Source organism: Eleutherodactylus coqui, chromosome 3 (assembly GCF_035609145.1).
Source record: "Eleutherodactylus coqui strain aEleCoq1 chromosome 3, aEleCoq1.hap1, whole genome shotgun sequence".
Classification (NCBI taxonomy): domain Eukaryota; kingdom Metazoa; phylum Chordata; class Amphibia; order Anura; family Eleutherodactylidae; genus Eleutherodactylus; species Eleutherodactylus coqui.
This window is the reverse complement of record NC_089839.1, coordinates 83,519,116-83,538,699: the sequence shown is the minus strand read 5'-3', so window position 1 is coordinate 83,538,699 and position 19,584 is coordinate 83,519,116. Positions and strand designations below refer to the sequence as shown.

The following is a 19,584-nucleotide window of genomic DNA, read 5'->3' as shown; positions in this document are numbered from 1 at the left end:
TGGGGTACTCTGACCATTAAAAAAAAAAGGAATCCTGCCCTTGTACATCTTCAAAATTGCACTTTTTTGGGACTTGTGGCAAAATTGCAGCTTTTCTATTGCTTGAAATTCTTCCTGTAGAGAAGCCTAGAGCAAAATGTCTGGAGAAAAGCCCAACCCAGAGCATGCTGCAACTTAGAAAAATGCAGTAAAAGTGAAAAAAATCACTAATATAAAAAAAACCCTTTTTAGGAGCACGTTTCATATTTTACTATTGACCTGATAAATAGCTGAAAAAGTAACAGCAAAAATGTAACAAAGCTGCATTGTAGGGGGGAGGGGGAAGAACCTGCCAGCAGCCCTTAGGGCTCTGCTCACACTTGCACTAGGTTTTTGTGGAAAATGAGCTTTTAGTGGGGACGGAGACGGCACGGACTAACATGTAAGAAGGCTCCGGTAACATGGCCGCCTTGTACAAGAGAGGTGCAGCACGGCCTCTAGTGCAGGAGGAGACGCCATTGACTGACATGTAAGAGGAAGGCTCCGGCAAGATGGCCGCCTTGAACACCGCAGCCTCTAGTAGAAGAGACGCCAGTGACTGACATCTAACAGCTGCGACCTTGGTAGACCGGAGTGAGCGCAGCATGGCGGAGGCGTCGGAGCGCACTCTGTACCTGGCGGTGCTGCTCAGCTTCGCCGCCGGGGTCCTTGTAGGCTGGCAGGCTAACCGGCAGCGCAGGAGGTACCTGGACTGGAGGAAGAAGAGGCTGCAGGATAAACTGCAGGAGGCCCAGAAGAAGCTGGACCTCTCCTAAAGCTGCTGCCTGGCCACGTGACTACAGGTACGGCTGCACTCTCCACTAGATGGTGCTATAGAGCAGTGACCATGGGAACCACAGCACCTCTATCTGAAGGCATTTGCATTGGCTTCTAATGGAGTTCAACTTGGGAACTAAAGTTGCAAAATTAAGTTGGACCAATAATTATCGGATCACGCCGGCTGATGAAGGCGCCAACGCCCCTTTGTCAGCTGACCGTTCCTGTTATGCAGACATAAGGGTTCGCTCACAGGAGCGGATTTGTGCAAAGTATTGTACGTGTAAATTTGTGCATGTGAGTAAGGCCTCCCTCATACGGGCGGCTGCAGGAACGCAGCATTTTTCAACATTGCGCTTACTGCGCTTTCAGCAGCGTTGTCACGGGTTTTGCCAGCATTTTCATCTCTGCTGAAAACGCTACCAAGGATGCTGGGGGGGGGAGCACTGCTCACCTAGCAGGCGCCGCCCGGGTCCGTCCTGCTGCTCTCCGGCGCTCCTGCAGGCTTCCCGTGCACTTGTCTGCGCTGACAGAATCTATTGCTGGTAAGGGGGTTGAAAACCCCGTTTCTGGCAAGAGATTGCTCTGATTGGTTCATCAAGCGCCGGCTCCAAGAAAAAATGTAATAAAAAGCACTCAAAAGGTCGTATCTACTCCAAAATCACTGCAAAAAATGAGCCCTTGTACTATATAGACGGAAAAATAAAAAAGTTATGGCGGCAGAAAATAATTTTAAAAAATTAAGTCTTTGGGGAAAAATAAAAGTAGTACAGCAAAAAAAAAAAAAGTTGGCTCAATTTAGTTTTTTTTCCATTTCACTCAGCTTAAATCTGTGTAAAAGTTTTTCAGTACTGTACATTTTTTTTTTTTCGTACAAGAACTCCTCGCATCACTTCTCTGACATTCCTATCTTCCGGCACTTGTGTCACTCACTTCATAGGATCTGCAAGTGTTTCCCATTGATTTCAATGTGAAGCCTCACATCACACGACATGCCATGTGTTGGACTGTCCCATGGAAAATTAGGGGCGATGAAAAAAAATAGTGCAAGCAGTAATTTTTCTGTTCCTTTTTTTTTTTAACTCAAAAGAATGAAGTTCCTATTCGTGCGAGATTCACGCTTGTGTGCAAGTAGCCTCACTGACGTTTATATATCAGTGTAATTACTACAGTGTTTGGCATAGTTGCATAGAAGGTAATGGCATTCATGCAGACTGTCATTTTCTTATTCCCCCCCCCCCCCCCCCAAATTACTACACTTGGCATTCAAGTTGTGTCCAGGTGATTTACAGCATTTTTCTATGCAGAAAAGTAAGGTCCCCGTGTAGAAGCTGGAGTAGCGAGTGTAACCATTCTATAAATGGCACGTTCCGTTTTGGACAATGTTTATTCCACCCTGTAATACATAGTGGGGCGCAGTTCCAAAATTAAAAAATAAATTAAAAAAAATACCTAGGAGCAAATAAAACATTTAGTGGCCAAATATTCTCATTATCAGCTAATATCTCTTCTTTGAAATATAACTACTATTATGCTGGTCTTACGGACAAGACTGTCTCTACTCAAGTACTTATCCTACTGCCCCTTATGTACAAGAATATAACCTTTCAGAGGTTCCGTTGCAGATCCGGCACAAAATATCAGAAGAAATGGCGCTGCATGCAGACCTTTTTCTTCTGGTAAAAAGCCGGCTGCTGAAGGCCTCATGTCCACGGGGGCCGCATGGTTTCCCTGTGCAGGATCCTGCAGTGGATTCCACCCCGGCCTGCAGACATGAGGCAAAAAAATACATTATACTCACCTGTCTGGATGCTGCAGAATTCTCCTCCATCGCAGCCGGATCTTCTTCTTCTGCATGGCGGATGCAGTTGGAACGCTGATGGTCAGCATGGGCCGTGCCTTTTTTTTTTTTTTAACTCCTGCTTTCCCGCGGCACGGACGGTTTCCATTGGCTTCTGTGGTAGCCGCAGGAGCCGTCCTTGTGGGAAAACCGCACAAAAATGGAGCATGCGATTTGCACGCCGGGGAAAAATGACATTCGCAGGTATTTAAATACCTGTGGGTGCCCAATGATTCCCTATGGGTGCGGGAGACCAGTGTGGAGTTTGTAAATTGATTTATGCCAATGACATTGGCCAAAATCCATGGTGAAAATCTGCAAAGTCATGTGTGGGTTTACTTGCAGAAAATCTCCACGATATCCAAGTCTCATGTGTGCACCTTGAGTACTAAGAGGGGCGCATGTGCAGTTGGAAGGGATGAATCTGCCCACAACAGGTACAAATGTACTGCACAAGCGCTGGTCTTGGAGGTTATGGGTCACACAGGAGACTTGGACCATGGCTGTTATGACAGGAGCGTCTCCATGTCCCTTGCAGAGAGAGAGAGGGAGGCACGAGGTAGGGAGTGCCGGAGGATTCCAGAGACGGTTTGCGCACTTGACCGATTGCCTGGTATTTGCATGCGGTGCAGGAAAAATACATCTTCAGACTGCAGGTACGCCTGGTACACAACGGATAACGCAATAACTTTTGGAAAACCTGTCATCAATGTGTAAATGATGTAGGCGCATTAGTGTGCAGAAAAGTGCAGGCAGGTTCCCTTCAACAACGCATGCGTTGTTTTTTTTTGTTTTTTTTTGCTGCAGTTCAAAAGTGCAGCAAAAACATCAAGTGCGAACACAACCTTGCTGTGCGCAAATGTTATCTAAGAAATGTTATAACTTTATTTTTGTTTCTTTTTTTTCCCTAGAACTTGAAGACGACTAAAGCAGAAGGACATGCTATTTTATTGTTACAAATAAATCATTTTTACCTTTTGACAAGAACAAGAATTTATATATTTATTTTTTTGCTGCTGCAGTGTGGCCATTTTATTACATTGGAAGGTCACTGTGCCGCGTATATACCGATAAGAGTACAGATCTTGTACTGATCTAAAGTTACATTGTGTGTTCTAATCTAGAGCCAGCATTCACAAATATGTGTCTCTTGGAAACGGTCAACATGCTTGTCAACACAACGACTTGGTCAACTTCTTATAATGCAGTAGGGCAATTTTTTTTTTTTCACCATAGCGGATTGCAAAGACCAGACTGTCCGGTAATCCGTGTAGCCAGTGATCCAGCAAGTAATACTAGTAGATTTTGGCTCAGAAGCCTACAGCGGTGGGACTACAAGTGTGTTCTAACTTGCGTTGCACCGCAGAATTTGTTCATTAACTTGATAAGGACCAAGTAGCGCAAGTATACGACGCACGGTCCTGGGCTTTAATCCTGTGCCACAGTAAAAATACAAAGTGGGATTAAAGTTCCTGCTCCTGCAGTCCTGTGGGTCGGGTCCTTGGATGTCAGTGACAGCAGAGGAGAAGGCAGAAGCGGTTTTTAACTGCTTCTGCCTTTTCTTTCGTGGGCTACCAATCACAGCCATCGCATTGATTGGCTGAGCCACAGCGCTCAAGAACCAATCGGAGTCAGCGCTTCCAGGTGGTGGGATTTATGAACCCCCTGACTAGTAAGTGGCAGCTGAAAACTGCAAACAAGTGTGCAAACAAAAGTTTTAAAAAATATCTACATGTTACGAAAGAAAGACCGCAAAAATAATTTTGGGAGCTGAAAAAAAAAATAGGGCATCAATATCCCCCTCATGGGTAAAATCCCTAACAAGGGTAAAATTCCTAACAAGGGCCTAATCCTTAAAAAGTTAAATAATGCAATGTATTTGCACTGTTTTTAGATCAACTAAATATGGAAAATGGTGTGCCGGGGCGGACATAGGTTTGTAAGCGTACCTCTGGTTATAGAAAACAGGTGATATATAGACGTTTCTAGATTCGTCTATATATAAGATGTCCGTTTTTAGAAACCTCACACAAGGAAACAACAAAGAGGTACATCAAGAATTTACTTTTCTCACAAAGAACAGTCAAGTAAGCACTCAGAATCCTCTTGGATGGAGAAAAAGAGGTGGTGTTGTGAAGAAGAAAAGGAGAGCGGTGGTTGTGGGGGATTCCTTACTTAGAAGAACAGAGGCAGCTGTCTGCAGACCTGACACCTCACGAGAGGTGTGCCATCTTCCAGGTGCGCAAATGAAAGATGTGTCTGATAGGCTATCAAGACTCTTTAGTTTTACAGACCACCCATTCCTATTAATACATGTAGGGACAAATGACCCTACAAAAAAGGACCTTCCAATTATCTGCAGAGACTTTGAAGAACATGAGTCAACAGTGTGATGCAGTAAGACAAAAAGGCAAACACAATTCTGGAATGTATTAAGAGAAGCATAGATTCTAGCTCACGTTGTGAGGGTATATGTATATATTGCCATATGTTCTTTATGCTTTTATACCTGTATGCAAGTTCTATTCAATGCTAAAATGAGAAAAACTTATATGTCGCCTTACATCAGATATTCCAAAAGTTTGCAAGGCTGAGAGAGATGTTTCCAGAAATTCAGAGATGATACAGAACCGAACACGAAGGCCGTGTACTTGGCTGTTTTCCCAGAAGCGCCATAGCAAGATAACGACTGTTTAACTACGTATATGACTATCAGTGCCTCAGCCGGAAATCTGGACTTTACATATATGGTTATGCGGTGAATTTGAGCCAATGAGCCCATCACCCATTCCTAGTGATGAGACCAAAGGGTATAAGATCCCATGTAATCTGTAATAGAGTGCGCAGTCATGTCCCCGTGTGAGGAACTATACCAGACCTCCGTGTGTGGTGTCTCTTCTTTACCGCCGGCAGCGGGGCATTGGGGTGAGCCTGATTGGTGCTGTACGCAGAAATTACCCTGACAACGTGAGGTAAGTATCCCTCTCTACTCTTCCTTGGTCAGACCTCATCTGAAATACTGTGCAGTTCTGGGTACCTCAATTTAAAAACGACATAGACAAACTGGAGTTCAGAGAGGAGATACCAAGACTGTGGCCGGTCTGCAAACCATATCTTATGAGGAACCGTTAAAGGATCTGGGAATGTTTAGCTTGCAAAAAAGAAGGCTGAGAGGAGACTTACTAGCTGTCTACAAGTATCTGAAGGGCTGTCACACTACAGAGGGATCATCCCTATTCTCATTTGTACATGGGAAGACTAGAAGCAATGGGATGAAACTGAAAGGGAGGAGACACAAATTAGATATTAGGCAGCAAGGGTGATGAATGAGTGGAACAGGTTACCACAGGAGGTGGTGAGTTTTACTTCAATAGAAGTCTTCAAACAAAGGCTGGACAAATATCTGTCTGTGATGATTTAGTGAATCCTGCACTGAGCAGGGGGTTGGACCCGATGACCCTGGAGGTCCCTTCCAACTCTACCATTCTATGAAATCTTAAGAGATATTTCAGAAGTTTTAATTAGTAGATGTTTGGTCTTAATCTCTCCTAAAGAAAATATGGAAAAGCTGAGTTACTATTTGCTCTAAATAGCGCTTGAAGGACTTTTGTAGGAATTGGCAAAAAAAAGTCTGTCTGCAGCTTGTTACACTGTCTATGGGTTTCTCACTAGTAAGGGTTGAATGCAGCTGTAAACCAGATGGGGTGGGGAGCAGAGCCTAGCCTAATAGCACATTATTGGTATTCAAGCCTGGAAGAAACCAACAGTGTGTAAGGCTCCTTCCCAATCCCTCTAGAGCTGCACTTAACCCACCCTAGTTACATGGTAGGGCATGCAATCATGTCCATCTCACTATGAGTTGCAAGGGAATGTGTAAAACGAAAAAAGGGGTTTGGTACGGTGTTAGCTAGTAGAGCAATGTGTGATTGTTCTCAGTGAGAGAAACCAAGTAATCTTGTAGATATAATAACTTTTAATGGCTAACAAAAATACATGATGTTACAGCGAGCTTTTGTGGATATCTGGCCCCCTTCGTGAGACTACTGAATCTGTTCCAGAAGGGGGCGAGATATCCCTGAAAGCTCGCTGTAACATCATGTATTTTTGTTAGCTATTAAAAGCTATCATATCTACAAGATGACTTGGTTTCTCTCACTGAGAACAATCACACAAGGGAATGTGTAGAACACCATAAACGGCAAGATAATAAATATTGCTGCATCTAGAAGAATACGTTCAATTCTTTTATTTAAGCTTCATAAAATCGGCAACAAAAGTAGACAAGGCCATGGTTTATTCATTATAGGCACTGGCAGATCTTAGTCACAGCACACAGATGGGTACATGATTACCTTTTTTAACTAATCATAGGATATAAATCGCATGATAAAAACCTGGTATCAAACAAGATCTTGAAATACAAAAGTATAGTAATAAATGTGTAGACATACCGAGGACAAGCTTCTAATGTAAGATCGGATCTTAGTGTTGCCGTATTTTGTAACCGCATTGGCTTTCACCTCCAATAACTTTACAATCTAAGGTCCTGTTTGATAATGCGCTGCTCTCCTAGTTTAGCCTTTTTACCATGGAAGGGATCACTATTCTGGCATGCAGTTGTTTTTTCATGATGACATTTGGTATCCTCTACCTTCATATTTCTTTGTCCAGGTATCGGATTCACATTTTTAACAATAGTTTCCCTACTTTGAATGACTAAAATAAGTGTCAATGTGCCCGTAGTCTGGTGCGCCGCAGAAAGAAATCCTCAAACTAATCAAGTAAAACAATTACAATACTCCAGATATACACTTTGTTAAAAAAGCAAGCACCTAGAAGGAATTGCCATTTTGTTGTAAAACTTGGCACGCAGTTCCATCTCGGACAGATCTGATGAGAGTTGTGGTGTGATTAGATGAACAGTCTTTTCACCGGAGGCCGTACAAGTGGTTCCCCTTTTGGCCAATAAAAGGTTCTCAGAGGCTCCTTGTGTGGAGCTTGTTGACCACTAGATGCCTCTCGGAGGCAGAGAAGAGATTTCACCCCGTTCCAGAGTCTGAAAGGGGGCGCATTATTGGGATGTGAGAAGCTGGATAGTCACATTGATGAATTGTCACCACCTAAGCCATTCTAACCAGACTGTTAGGAGGTGTTGGGACCAGTGGATGTGTGAGGACACACAAGGTGACCGAGCTCAGGACGCCCTCAACGCACCACCAGTAGAGAAGATCGTCTATGGCATTACATCATACTGTGCAGGCAGCGGGCAGGCTTCTATCAAGCCTGATAGAAGCCTGTCCGGTCAGATCGCGGGACGCTGTGCGGTTGCTAGGCAGCCGGGGGCCTTCTGAAAGGCCCTAGGGCTGTCTATGCAGAGCGCCTATCAAGCCGTGCGCTTGCTGGGCACTCTGCATAGGCAGCCCTGGGGCCTTTCAGGAGGTCCCCGGCTGCCTAGCAACCGCACAGCGTCCCGCGATCTCATCGTGGGACGCTGTACAGGCCCCCTGAACGTCGGGTGCAGGCTGTTTCTTACAGCGGGCACCCGGCGGCAGTTCCGACGAGCCGCGCGTCAGAACTGTTAACACTTAAAATACCGCTGTCGAAGCGGTATTTAAAGTGTTAACAGTTCTGACAAGCGGCGCGGCTTGTCGGAACTACTGCCGCCGGGTGCCCGCTGTAAGAACAGCCTGCACCCAACGTTGTATGGAGCGGGATCCACCCGCGATCCTGCTCCATACAAGCATTTGTTCCGACTTGCGAACAGGTTCCTGGAACAGAACCCACAAGTAGGGGACTAACTGTACTACTTGTATTTTTCTTTTTAAAGATGATATTAAATTTTAAAAATTTATTTTCCCTCTCCATTATCTGCGCACAATAACTTTTTAATTTTTCCGTCATACTTGTGCGAGGGCTCATTTTGTGCGGTACGTATTGTCTTTCGCGTTGATACCATTTTTGAATACAAACGACTTTTTGATCGCTATTATTACATTTTTTTTAGATATGGTGACCAAAAAAAGCGCAATTCTGGAGTTCTTTATCTCTTTTTTTTTTTTCCGGACGATGTTCACCGTGCGGGGTAAATAATGCATTACTTTGATCGGACTTTTTACGGACGCAGCGATACCAAATAGGTATTTTTTTTTATTTAGATTTTTTTATTGCAAATATGGCAAAAGGTTGTTTTTTTTTAATAGTTAGTAAATAGAGATGAGCGAGCGTACTCGGAAAAGCACTACTCGCTCGAGTAATTTGCTTTATCCGAGTATCGCTGTGCTCGGGTCTGAAGATTTGGGTGCCGACACGGAGCGGGGAGCTGCAGGGGAGAGCGGGGAGGAACGGAGGTAAGATCTTTCTCTCCCTCTCTCCCGCCCGCCCGCTCTCCCCTGCTCCCCGCTGCGACTCACCTGTCAGCCGCAGCGGCACCCGAATCTTCAGACCCGAGCACAGCGATACTCGGATAAAGCACATTACTCGAGCGAGTAGTGCTTTGCCAGGTACGCTCGCTCATCTCTATTAGTAAACTACTGCTTTTATTTTTACACTTTCTCTTAGTCACCAGGGGAAACCACAACCAGTGATACTTTGCTGTAGCATTACATCATACTGCATTCTGACAGGCACCCTACCAAGCCACCCCACGGGAATGGTTCGATGGACATTCAGCCAAGACAGCCATGGGGCCTTTCAGAAGGCCCCCGGCTGCCATGACACCTGCACAGCTCCCCCGATCTCACCGCGGGTGTGGCGTACGGGACCCGCAAACATCGGTTGTGGAATTTAAATGCCGCTGTCAGAATTGACAGTGGCATTTAAAGGATTAATAGCCACGATCGGCTGCATGGCTGATTGCAGCTATTGCCTGCGGGTGTCAGATGTAATAAACAGCTGATGCCCGTGCTGTATGGAGGGAGATAGCGGCGCTATCTCCCTCCATACGCGCCCTGCAAGGGCAGGCCCTCATTAAGGGGTTAATAAACATTTATTACTATTGTAATCAGATATACACAACTGTACCTCTCAGAACCTTTATGTTTGTTTATTATGTTCTCTTTTTTCACTGTGAAACTCAACAACATATTTGAAATGAAAAATCATTGTTGGATTGCTGACTTCTCGCTGCGTGTAAACACTCACTGTGCAGCGCTGCACATAGAATGTGAAGCGCTGAGCGAAAAGCCAGCAATAGTCAGCGGTGATCTGACTGCCTAAACGCCTCGCGGTGACGTCAGCGTTCGTGCAGTCATTTAGCTGACAGTCATCCCGGTAAACCCAGCATTAGTGGCATATTTGCCACGTTTTATTCCTCCTTTGGCTTTGCGGCTCGCACTTCTTATCAGGTGTGTGTCCAGGACTATGGACCCTTCTACACTGGGCGGTAATTGTCTAAACGACTGCACAAGCGCTGACGTCACTGCTAAGGTCATTAGCGCTCTCGCAGAATGTTTAGACTGACAGACATGCTGGATCACAGGCTTCTCGCTCAGTGCTTCACCTTCTATATGAAGCAGGGAGCGTTTACACGGAACGAGAAGCCAGCAATAGTTTTTATGCTGACTGAAATAGGAATAGTTATATAAATTCTTCTTTTTTTTTGCACTGCACGATTATCGCTCAAATTTGTTCAACGAGATTTGAGCGCTAATCGTTACGTGTAAATGGGCCATTAGCCAGGCTGGATTTCCACTTCTGAAGGTATGCAAGAATGGCTCTTGAAAATGGTGAGGTATTAAAACATAGGGGAACAATTCTCAATAATGCTATAATAATGGTGCTTTATATAAACTGTGGTTCACACCTTGTGTACAATGTATCAAACTGGTGCTTGCTACATAATATCTTGCACAAGTCCACGCATACTTGATAGTTTTGGACCCTCTTATGACTGTCATATGTTAATCAGTATATTGCATCAAAATGGCACTAGCCAATAAGTATTTTAGCAAAGCAAGACTAAAAATGACTGCTTCTGCCATTTTTATCCACACAATTTTTTTTTATTACTGCACTTGATTTTGATAAATGTGTCCCAAAATGTATAGATAGAATCACATCATTCTTTGTTATAACAAACAATTAATTACATGTAATTGGTATGTAAAGGGGCATTGTGGTAAATTGACATTTTTCCCAGATCAGTAGGGCCCCACTGCCATCGAAACTGAAGCAATACAGATTGGAGTGGGCTGCAGAAGTGGGGCAAAGTGGACCCCCTGTTCTCAAGATTGGTGGGGGTCCCAGAGGGCGGACCTCCACTGATCAGATAGTTATTCCCTATACCGTGCATAGCGGGTATTTTTCAATTCACCAGCATGCCCCTTGAAATACCCAGATATTCAGAAGCACACCCTCTATTTATTAGATTCCCCAGTGTTGGTGCTTATCACAATCAATTTGGTTGAGGTTAGAGCTTTGAAATAAAAATGTAGCATAAAAACTTATACTTAATGCTGGAACCATTCCAAAAAATACACTTAGAAACTCATATTTCTGTAAACTTCCAAGAATGTTAGTGTGCTAGTATATAAGTGTTTCTGACCATGGGCAGTACTCGCGTTGTACCACCAATTGCTGGGCTGCGCTTGCCTCCTGAACCAATTGCAAGTCAAGGTGCAGCTCAGTAACTGTAAATGCGCAGTCTTCGCAATAGCAGTTGAGCGGATATGTCAATAAATCTTGTCACCATGATGTGCAAATAAAATCAGCAGTGTAAAATGATTGGGGCTGCGGATTTCAAGTCTACAACAAGTCAAGATATGCTGCAGATTTTTGCAGTGGATTTCACCCTTTTGTAATACACAGGGTCAGTTCTGTAGCCAATCCATATGTAACACATGGGAGATTTTGCTGCAGACTGCCAAGGATTTTCTGCAGCAGAAAATATGTCCTGTCCGGCTGTACCCTCACTATGCGAGGTGACAGATTCATTACAATTGTTACAGTTCTGATATAAAACTGTTAAAAATAAAGCACTCATCCCCAAGTATAAAAAAAGGCACAACTCTACGGTCTCATATTGTGCCTCGCCTACACACTCCAGATTTGATCAGTATTTTGAAGCCAAAAGTAGGAGTTAATGGAAAGAAGAGCAGGAATATTAATCCTTCCATTGCATTCCTCTTGTCAATGATTCAGTACCGCTTTGGGCTTACAAATACTGATGCGAAGGACTGACCAAGTGTGTGAATGAGACACAATGGCTCTGTTTTTTAACAAAGCCATAATAAGGCTCCCATAGAGATGCATAAGACCTCTACTGTACCTCCCATCTTCTCTTTTAACTACGATTGTAGCATACTCCATAATATGTCTTATTACAGAGCTATTCTCTGAGCAGCTCTCTCCCAGCACACGGAGTTACTGTGGCTCTGTAGAACTTAAATAGTACTATGCCCGAAGTATCAATTTGGGCCACTGCATAACAGACAGTGCTATCGTCTTCCAGCGCTCGTTGGAGATCCCAAGTGACGAACCCCTGACGATCATCTACTGATAACCTATCCTAGAGATATGTAATCAATAGTTAAAGGGGTGTTACCAACTCCATTTTTCATGGTCGAGATGGGAAAACCGGGCCCTCTGTATCCGACTTCTAAGTTCTTCAGCACTGTTTGTGTAGCTCTTATTGAAGTGTATGAGAGCTATGGAAATAGTGTAGCACAGCAAGTTACGGGAACTGCTTAGCGCACTTCAATGGGAGCTCCAAAAACAGTACTGCACTGAAACGCTCAGCTGTTTTTGTAGATACTGGCAAGGTTGCCTATAACTATAGCAGTGGATTTCCATCTCGGCTATGAACAGCCGAGATGGGAATACCCTTTTAAGTCCTGGAAAGTCACTGTACACCATATTACAAAAATGATCTTCAGCCTAAAATATATGCATATAAGTTAAAAAAAGAAAAAAGGTTTGGTACCATGTTAGCAAGTAGAGCAAAGTGTGATTGTTCTCAATGAGAGAAACCAAGTAATCCTGTAGATATGATACCTTTTAATGGCTAACAAAAATACATGATGTTATAGCGAGCTTTCAGATCTTCTATCGATCCTTCGTCAGGCTAAAATGGAACTGGTTTGGATGGGGCACCAGTTCCATTTTAGACTGAGGAAGGATTGATAGAAGATCCAAAAGCTCGCTGTAACATCATGTATTTTTGTTAGCCATTAAAAAGTATCATACCTATGACACTTTAGTAGAAAAGTTTAAAAAAAACTTCAAAATTGTCTATAGCCCTTAACAGCTAATGGACCAAGAAAACACATGTGTACATAATTAGCTAATAACTGGTGGTGTTGGATAAGTCTGGGATCTACCATTAATTCCCTATGAATGGCTGAGTATACAATCATCTACTAACACTATGTATCAATGATCTTTCTCTTTTCCGCACTTTTGCTCCACAGAGCAGGATATGAGATATGGAATACATCTTTAAGAATGTCCAAGTAGGCCAAGTTCCGGATATTCTACTGTAAGTTCCTTAGGACATCAGGGAGGCGAGTCACACAATTAATGATGTAGTGAGGTGTGGGCTTGGGGTTGCCATTTGTATGTGGATTTTTATTTAACCAAATAGTTGCCTTGAGTCCGGCATTCAGTCCTCCGAGAATATCTGTCTCAAGGTTGTCCCCTACCATGACACAATCCTCTGGCTTCACTTGCACAAGATCACAGCAGTGAAAGAAAATAGATGGCGCCGGCTTCTCTTCAGCATGTTCTCCTCCCACCACAACCGCATCAAAGTATGGGCTGACACCGCAAGCCTCGATTTTCTCCCTCTGAACCTGTCTGTTTCCATTGGTGAGCAACACCAAGTTGGCCGACTTGCGGAGCTCACTCAGCATGCTTTTTGTACTGTCTGGCAGCGTCATGAGTTGCAGGCGGTACGTTTTCCAAAGGTTATAACATTTTTCAGCCAAGTCCTTGTGGTCTCCAGGTCTTACGTCCTGCATGGATGTCTCAAAGTGTGAAACCCGGAGGTCATCAATGGTCATTTTGGGGGAATGAAGAACTTCATGAATAAGTTTTGTTTGGAAACTATGACATATACTGTGGACTTCCTCTTCACTGAATTGGCTTTTCTCTGTCAGTAATTTTGCTACCTGTAAAAATGTAGCAAATACGTTAGATTGTAAACTGAAGGGCGGTCAAGTGAGCCAGTAATAACTGTGCGCATAGTAACAAGAATTCTGTAAGAAATGTCTTTTCAGACCTAGAGAAAGTTTCCCACACTGATATGTAAAGGGGAAACCCAGCCAAAAAAGGGTTTTTCAGACAAGTCCTAAACACCGAATGGCCACTTTATTAGAGACAGCTGCCCTTTCACGATTGGAGCTTCCCGTTATGGAAATTTTACATATGACCCCGGAGTGCAGCATAAAATTAAGGTTTCTGTGGATCAGTTTCTTTATGAAGTCACATTAGAATAGGAAAAATTAAGTGATCTGAGCAACTTTAAATGAGGCATGGTCATTGATGCTAGATTACCCGGGGCCAGCATTTTAAAAGCTGTCCCTTAAACAAGTTTATCCAAAAATTTCTTAGCCAAAGCCAAGAGTGAATCCGGAAGGCTGAAAAATGTAGAGAAAACTCAAATACTTCACCTCTCTTTCCTATCCACTCCTGTGCTTGGCTACTACCATGTTCACCCAAAAATAAGACACTGTCCTATATAATTTTTTGCTCCAAAAGAGGCACAGTGTCTTTTTTTCGGGGGATGTCTTATACTCACCGAGTCGGCGTCTTGGTCCCTCACGTTGGTCTCCGGATCTGCAGCAGGCTGCTGTGTCCTCTGCCCTGAAACAGGATTTTCTTCTACGTAAGAGGGCTTTGAATACCCCGCCTTGGTTCATCGAGCGCCGGCTCTGATTGGCTAGCGCTCGGTAGAATCATAGCCATTCAGTGATGTCATTCACTGAATGGCTGTAAATGATTGAGCACCGGCTCTGATTGGCTCTGGCGAGATATTCAAAGCCCTGTTACCAAGAAGAGAATCCTCTGTCAGCGCAGACAACACAGCAGCCTACTGCAGCGCTGGGGAGACCAGCGTGAGTGTATTTTCGGGGGAGGGCTTATATTTCAAGCCGACCCACTCCCCCCCTTCCCTCTGAATCAGGGTAGAGCTTATTTTAGGGGACACAGTATATGGAGCTTAAGAGCTTGAAAAAGACCCGGTCAGGGTTGAAACGTTGCTGACGCTTAGGACCATGGACTTAATAAAGGTCACGTATTGATTATTTATCGCTGTGCGGAGTGCTGCCTTTACCGTCTATCTTTGCTGGTCTGTTAGTGAGTACAATGTAAAAGAGTCGGCTGTAAGCTCCAGTGCCACCTTTATTGGTGACTGCAGAAGGGGGAAAATGCTGAAAACCCATTGCGCAGGTGACAATGTGCTCAGAAATATTGTCACTACTAAGACAATGGCTTATTCACACGAGAGATATTCGTGTACAAAACTCCCATGAATACAAAATCCATTCTTTTGAATGGACTCATTTACATACTCAATTCTTTTTCCTCGCAGTGATACTGTAAGAATAAACAGTATCGCAGCACGTTCTAGCTTTGGGCATTCTCCACCCATTCTTTTCAATGGGACCTTAAAATACATCACAAGGCATTCGTGTGCCATGCGATGTCCATACAAGTGCGATGTTTCTCATTGAAGTCAGTAGGAAACACTTGCGATCCTATCATGAGGGTGAAGATCACAATTTCACAGAAGTGATCTTCACGCTTTTTTAATCAAAAACGCTTTGCATCGCAATGAAAATCACACGTTGCCAAATGCAGCCTTATTCTGTAAATTCACCTGAAATTATGTGGTTGGATAACACGTTGGTTTATGCACTTTGTTATGTATTTCATACCATCTACAAGGTCGCCCATGGAGAAGTATTCTGTCACCACACTCCTATGAAAGCGGTCTAAAAGAAAATCTGTTTCTGTTGCCCATAGCAACCAATCACAGAACAGTTTTCATTTCTTATACTGCTGAGGTAAAATGAAAGCTGCGCTGTGATCGGTTGCTATGGGCCACAAAAGATTTTCTTTGAGGCTGGATTCACATGGGCGTATATCAGGCGGTGTTTTCACACCCGGCCAATATACGCTGCCCCTCTGATACATTGGTTTACAATGCATCAGTTTACATGGGCGTATTTCCGCGGCGTAAAAGCGGTCGGCCAAGATAGTGCATTTCGGCCTGGCGCTTTTACGCTGCTACCTGCTGCATAAACTCCTATGGGAGCTTATGCTAGCTGCCGGAGAAGGGAGGTGGGAGGGTGTTTAGCAGAGTTACTGCTAAACTTCCACCCCCTCCCCTCCGCCCCCTTGCAGGTTGTTTTCAATGGGAGGGGACGGGATGGAGGCGGAGCTAGTTGCTAAACTACTGCCCTGTCCAGACCGTTTTCATTGCTGGCTGCGACAAAAGGTGAAGAGGGGGCGGGAGCTTAGCACACAAGCTACTGCCCTGTCCCACCTCCTCCCCTTGCTGAGAGACCAGTGAGGGGGAGGGAAGGGGGAGATAGTTTAGCAGAGCTAAACTGGGTTCCCCCGCCCAAGGGCATTGTGGGCTCGGCGTATATGGGCCGGACCAGGACCATCTGAACAGGTGCGTTAAATTTGTTCGCCCGTTCACGTGTTTTTACGTTGCCTGCGGGCGAATGTAAAAACGCAGACATCCATATGAATAAGCCACCAGACAGCTTCATACGGGTGTGGTGTCGGGCTATGATTCCATAGCCACCCTGTGCAACAATCTTCATTGGAAAGTTTTTTACTGGGAAATATTTTAATTAGACCCACTAAGAATAAAAGAAAAACCTAAAGGTTTCTGAAAAATTCCTCCAGTGTCTACAAAAGTGGTCCAGTGGGGCGCAGCATGTTGGTTTGCCCTGGGTATTTTGTGTGTTAGAATTAGCTGGCATCTCTGTATTCCAAGTATTCTCCCTAATTCCACTGGCATGGTGGAGATGGATATGAGCCGTCCTGCGAGGGGTTCCCACCTCCACCACATCTCCACGTTATTTACCTCCGCCATAGCTCTCTTGCTGGCTCCAGATGTGTCAATCAACGTGTTATCCAAGTCAAAAATGACAGCTTTAATACCGTTCAGCACCATGTCTGCCAAATAATGGGGGAGGATCTGCAAACACAGGAAGAGAGAAACCTACAAATTACAACAATTCGCATGGTTTCAGAAAACAAACGATACTGTATATTTATGAATAAACATACAAAGTAGTTTCATCCACATAAAAAAGAGCCAATACACTGCTAGGCACGTCACAACTTACAGCGGGTCTCATAGTCTAGAGGCGCATTCACTAGTTTACAAACTTCAGAGCTGAAATCTGCCAGGAGTTCTTACTGGTGCAGTAAGCTTTCTCTGGTGACTTGCTTTCTGGAACATCTGGTCTTTAAGGATACGTTCACATGGCCGTGGATTAGGCACGGAATCTGCGCCACATCCCATTACTTTCAACGGTAATCCGCGCCGTTGCCTTTACTGCACGCAGATCTGTGGCCACGCTTACATGGTAAATCCACAGATCAGCCCAGAATTGCTGCCGTAGGTTTTAGAGACCGAATCGACGTAGAAAAATCTGCGTTGGACTCTGCCATGTGAACACACCCTGAAGGAACTCTGTCCCCCCTATTTTCACCCATAAACCCCGGCTAACCACAGGTGTTATGTAGGCAAGTGGACTTCAGCTCATAGTGCTGCCCTGAAAATCACATGCCAGGACTGGTACGGCTCTTCTTTGCCTTGCTCGGCCCAAACCCTGTAACCTATGCTTCCCGCTCCTGTGAGCTGGAGACGCTGTGCGATCACTATGTAGAGAGTGGGGTTTCGCCCAAATACAGGGGAGAGAGCCCAGACTAGTCACAGCGTGCAAACTGCCCATCGGACGGTTTACACCACATTCACATGCCACAGGAAAACTCTGCACAGATTAAGGCCTCCTGTCCACGAGCGGGTCGGATCCCGCATGCGGGGTTCCTGCAGCAGAGTTTGGCCAGGTGCTTGGCCGGCTTACTTGTCCGGCATCTTCTCCTGTGCTGTCAATGTGCGGGCTATGGCGATGACATGGCCTTCTCTGCTGCGAATGTGCCGGCTGAAGCATGCGCAGTTGAGAGTATGCCGTCGCCATAGCGATGACGTGGCACCTGCAGCCAGTCCGCAATGATGATTGCGGAATGGCCGCGGCACGGACGGCTTCCACTGACTTCGCAGCATGCTGAGATTTCTTTCCCACAAGCGGAAAATCGCAATCGATTTCTGCTCATGGGCAGGAAATCGCTTTTTTCCATAGCATGCTATGGGGTGGATTTGCTGTGAAATCCGGAGGTGGGAATCCCGCTTTGGATTTTGCAATGCAAATCTGCCCGTGTGATGGAGGCCGAGCATTTCATCATTTGTGCAGAATCTGTACAGGACTAGGTCGTAGATTTCTGCAGTCGTATTTGCAGTGTATTGCTTGCGCAAAATTTGCATGCACAATACGCAGTGAATAGAACCCACTGATCTCACATGTTTGTATTTCGCACGCGCATTTCGGTTGCGATAAAAAATACACTCTATTATCTGTACAGTGAAATCAATGGGCCTGCACAAACGCCTGACAAACACAGGAATCCTAGGTATTTGTGACGCCTGTACCCATAAATCAATGTGTGCGCAAAAGCGTGTTGCATCTGCGCATGCAAAAAAAAAAATTAGAGCGGCCAAAATACGGTGGTGTAAGCGCATTTTGGCTGTGCTAACATGCACCTACGCCGTGTGAAGGCGACCTAAGGCCGGATTCACATGAACGTATTTGCGCAGAGTATTATGCACAAAAAATCTGTGCACCTATACACGGCAAATAGAACCCATTTCTTTCAAGGGGTTCGCTCACGTACATGTATTTTGTTCAAAAAGAAAAAAAAGCAGTTTTGCGCAGGGAAGAAAAATGTGCACAAAAAGTATAGTAAAAGAAGCAAATGTGCACGTAAATACACTTACCCCCCCGTGTGACACAGGCCTAAGAGCTCGTCCACACGGGCGTAAGCACATTGCAATTGCATAAACACGCTCCATACGTATGCTAACGGAAATCGCGTATGCCCACGTATTTTGCACGCAATTGCAGGTTTTTGTGCGAACGAATACTAGCACACTCAAAAAAAAAAAAAAGGAGTAAGGCTCGTGTAATTGCCGCGCAAATGCATATATTTCCTCTGTCTTCCCTGGCCTACTGCAGTACGCACCAAACTAGGTGACACTACGTATTTTTTCACACGAACAAACACTGCGTGAAAATGTACGCTCGTGTGAACGAATCCATTGAGGTCAACGGGATCTATTCGCTGCGTATTACGCATGTGTAATACACTGTAGTAACAGTCCGGCCTAAGGGCTTGTTCACACGAGCGTAAGCGCATTTCCCCTGCGTAATCAGCCCGTTTGGGTATTTTTTGTTTTTGGCAAATAAATATATACCACAAAATCACGTTGATTTTGTGCGGTTATGCGCCACAAATATGCAGGATCCCTTGCGCATGTTGGACACATTGGCACAAGTCCAATAGGCTCTTTCGCTGCACAAATGCGCACAAGAAAGAACATGTTGCGCTTTGTTGTTTTTTTTGTGCGTCCAAAATAGCGACACGTGAAGTCAATGGGTTCTATTCACTGCATGTTACAGGCACAAATTTAGTGGCATTAATGTAAACAAACTCTCTAAAGAATCTCACGCGCCGTCCAGCACTCACTGTCAGCCTACAGGAAGCCGGGTGTCAGCGTGGAGCGTCCACTAGTCATCCTCTGCAAGAGAGAAACCAATAGGTCTCCAACAAAATGGCCGTCCCCTATAAGCAGTCAACGCAGTGCATCCACAGGAAACGGTCTACGGAAAAATGGCCGCCGCTCCAACAAGTTTCAGGAAGCAAAGCGCTTGAAG

At 44.7% G+C, this 19,584-nt stretch overlaps 2 protein-coding genes across 3 annotated transcripts; one reads left to right on the top strand and one right to left on the bottom strand.

The window, feature by feature from the left end:
* The first annotated feature begins 542 nt into the window (after positions 1-542).
* MTLN (mitoregulin) lies at positions 543-3,613 on the top strand. Its single transcript, XM_066595811.1, has 2 exons — positions 543-821; positions 3,547-3,613. The coding sequence occupies exon 1, from the start codon at positions 624-626 to the stop codon at positions 792-794; it is 171 nt and encodes a 56-aa protein (XP_066451908.1). The 5' UTR covers positions 543-623; the 3' UTR covers positions 795-821; positions 3,547-3,613.
* A 9,175-nt stretch (positions 3,614-12,788) lies between these two features.
* NANP (N-acetylneuraminic acid phosphatase) lies at positions 12,789-19,455 on the bottom strand. 2 transcript variants are annotated; one of them, XM_066595809.1, is made up of 3 exons: positions 19,397-19,455; positions 16,671-16,784; positions 12,789-13,740 (listed from the first exon to the last, which is right to left on the bottom strand). In XM_066595809.1, the coding sequence occupies exons 2-3, from the start codon at positions 16,758-16,760 to the stop codon at positions 13,105-13,107; spliced, it is 726 nt and encodes a 241-aa protein (XP_066451906.1). In that variant the 5' UTR covers positions 16,761-16,784; positions 19,397-19,455; the 3' UTR covers positions 12,789-13,104. The 2 variants fall into 2 exon arrangements, with proteins under 2 accessions (XP_066451906.1, XP_066451907.1); XM_066595810.1 differs by having other exon boundaries at positions 19,379-19,410.
* Positions 19,456-19,584: the final 129 nt, after the last annotated feature.

What these genes read in the sequence shown, in the direction of transcription:
- MTLN (XM_066595811.1), top strand. Translation starts at nt 624, where the DNA reads ATGGCGGAGGCGTCGGAGCGCACTCTGTACCTGGCGGTGCTGCTCAGC.
- NANP (XM_066595809.1), bottom strand. Translation starts at nt 16,760, where the DNA reads ATGGTGCTGAACGGTATTAAAGCTGTCATTTTTGACTTGGATAACACG. An exon ending in GCAAGAGAGCTATGGCGGAG is followed by an intron (nt 13,741 to 16,670) that starts GTAAATAACGTG and finishes ACATTTTTACAG; the next exon opens with GTAGCAAAATTACTGACAGA.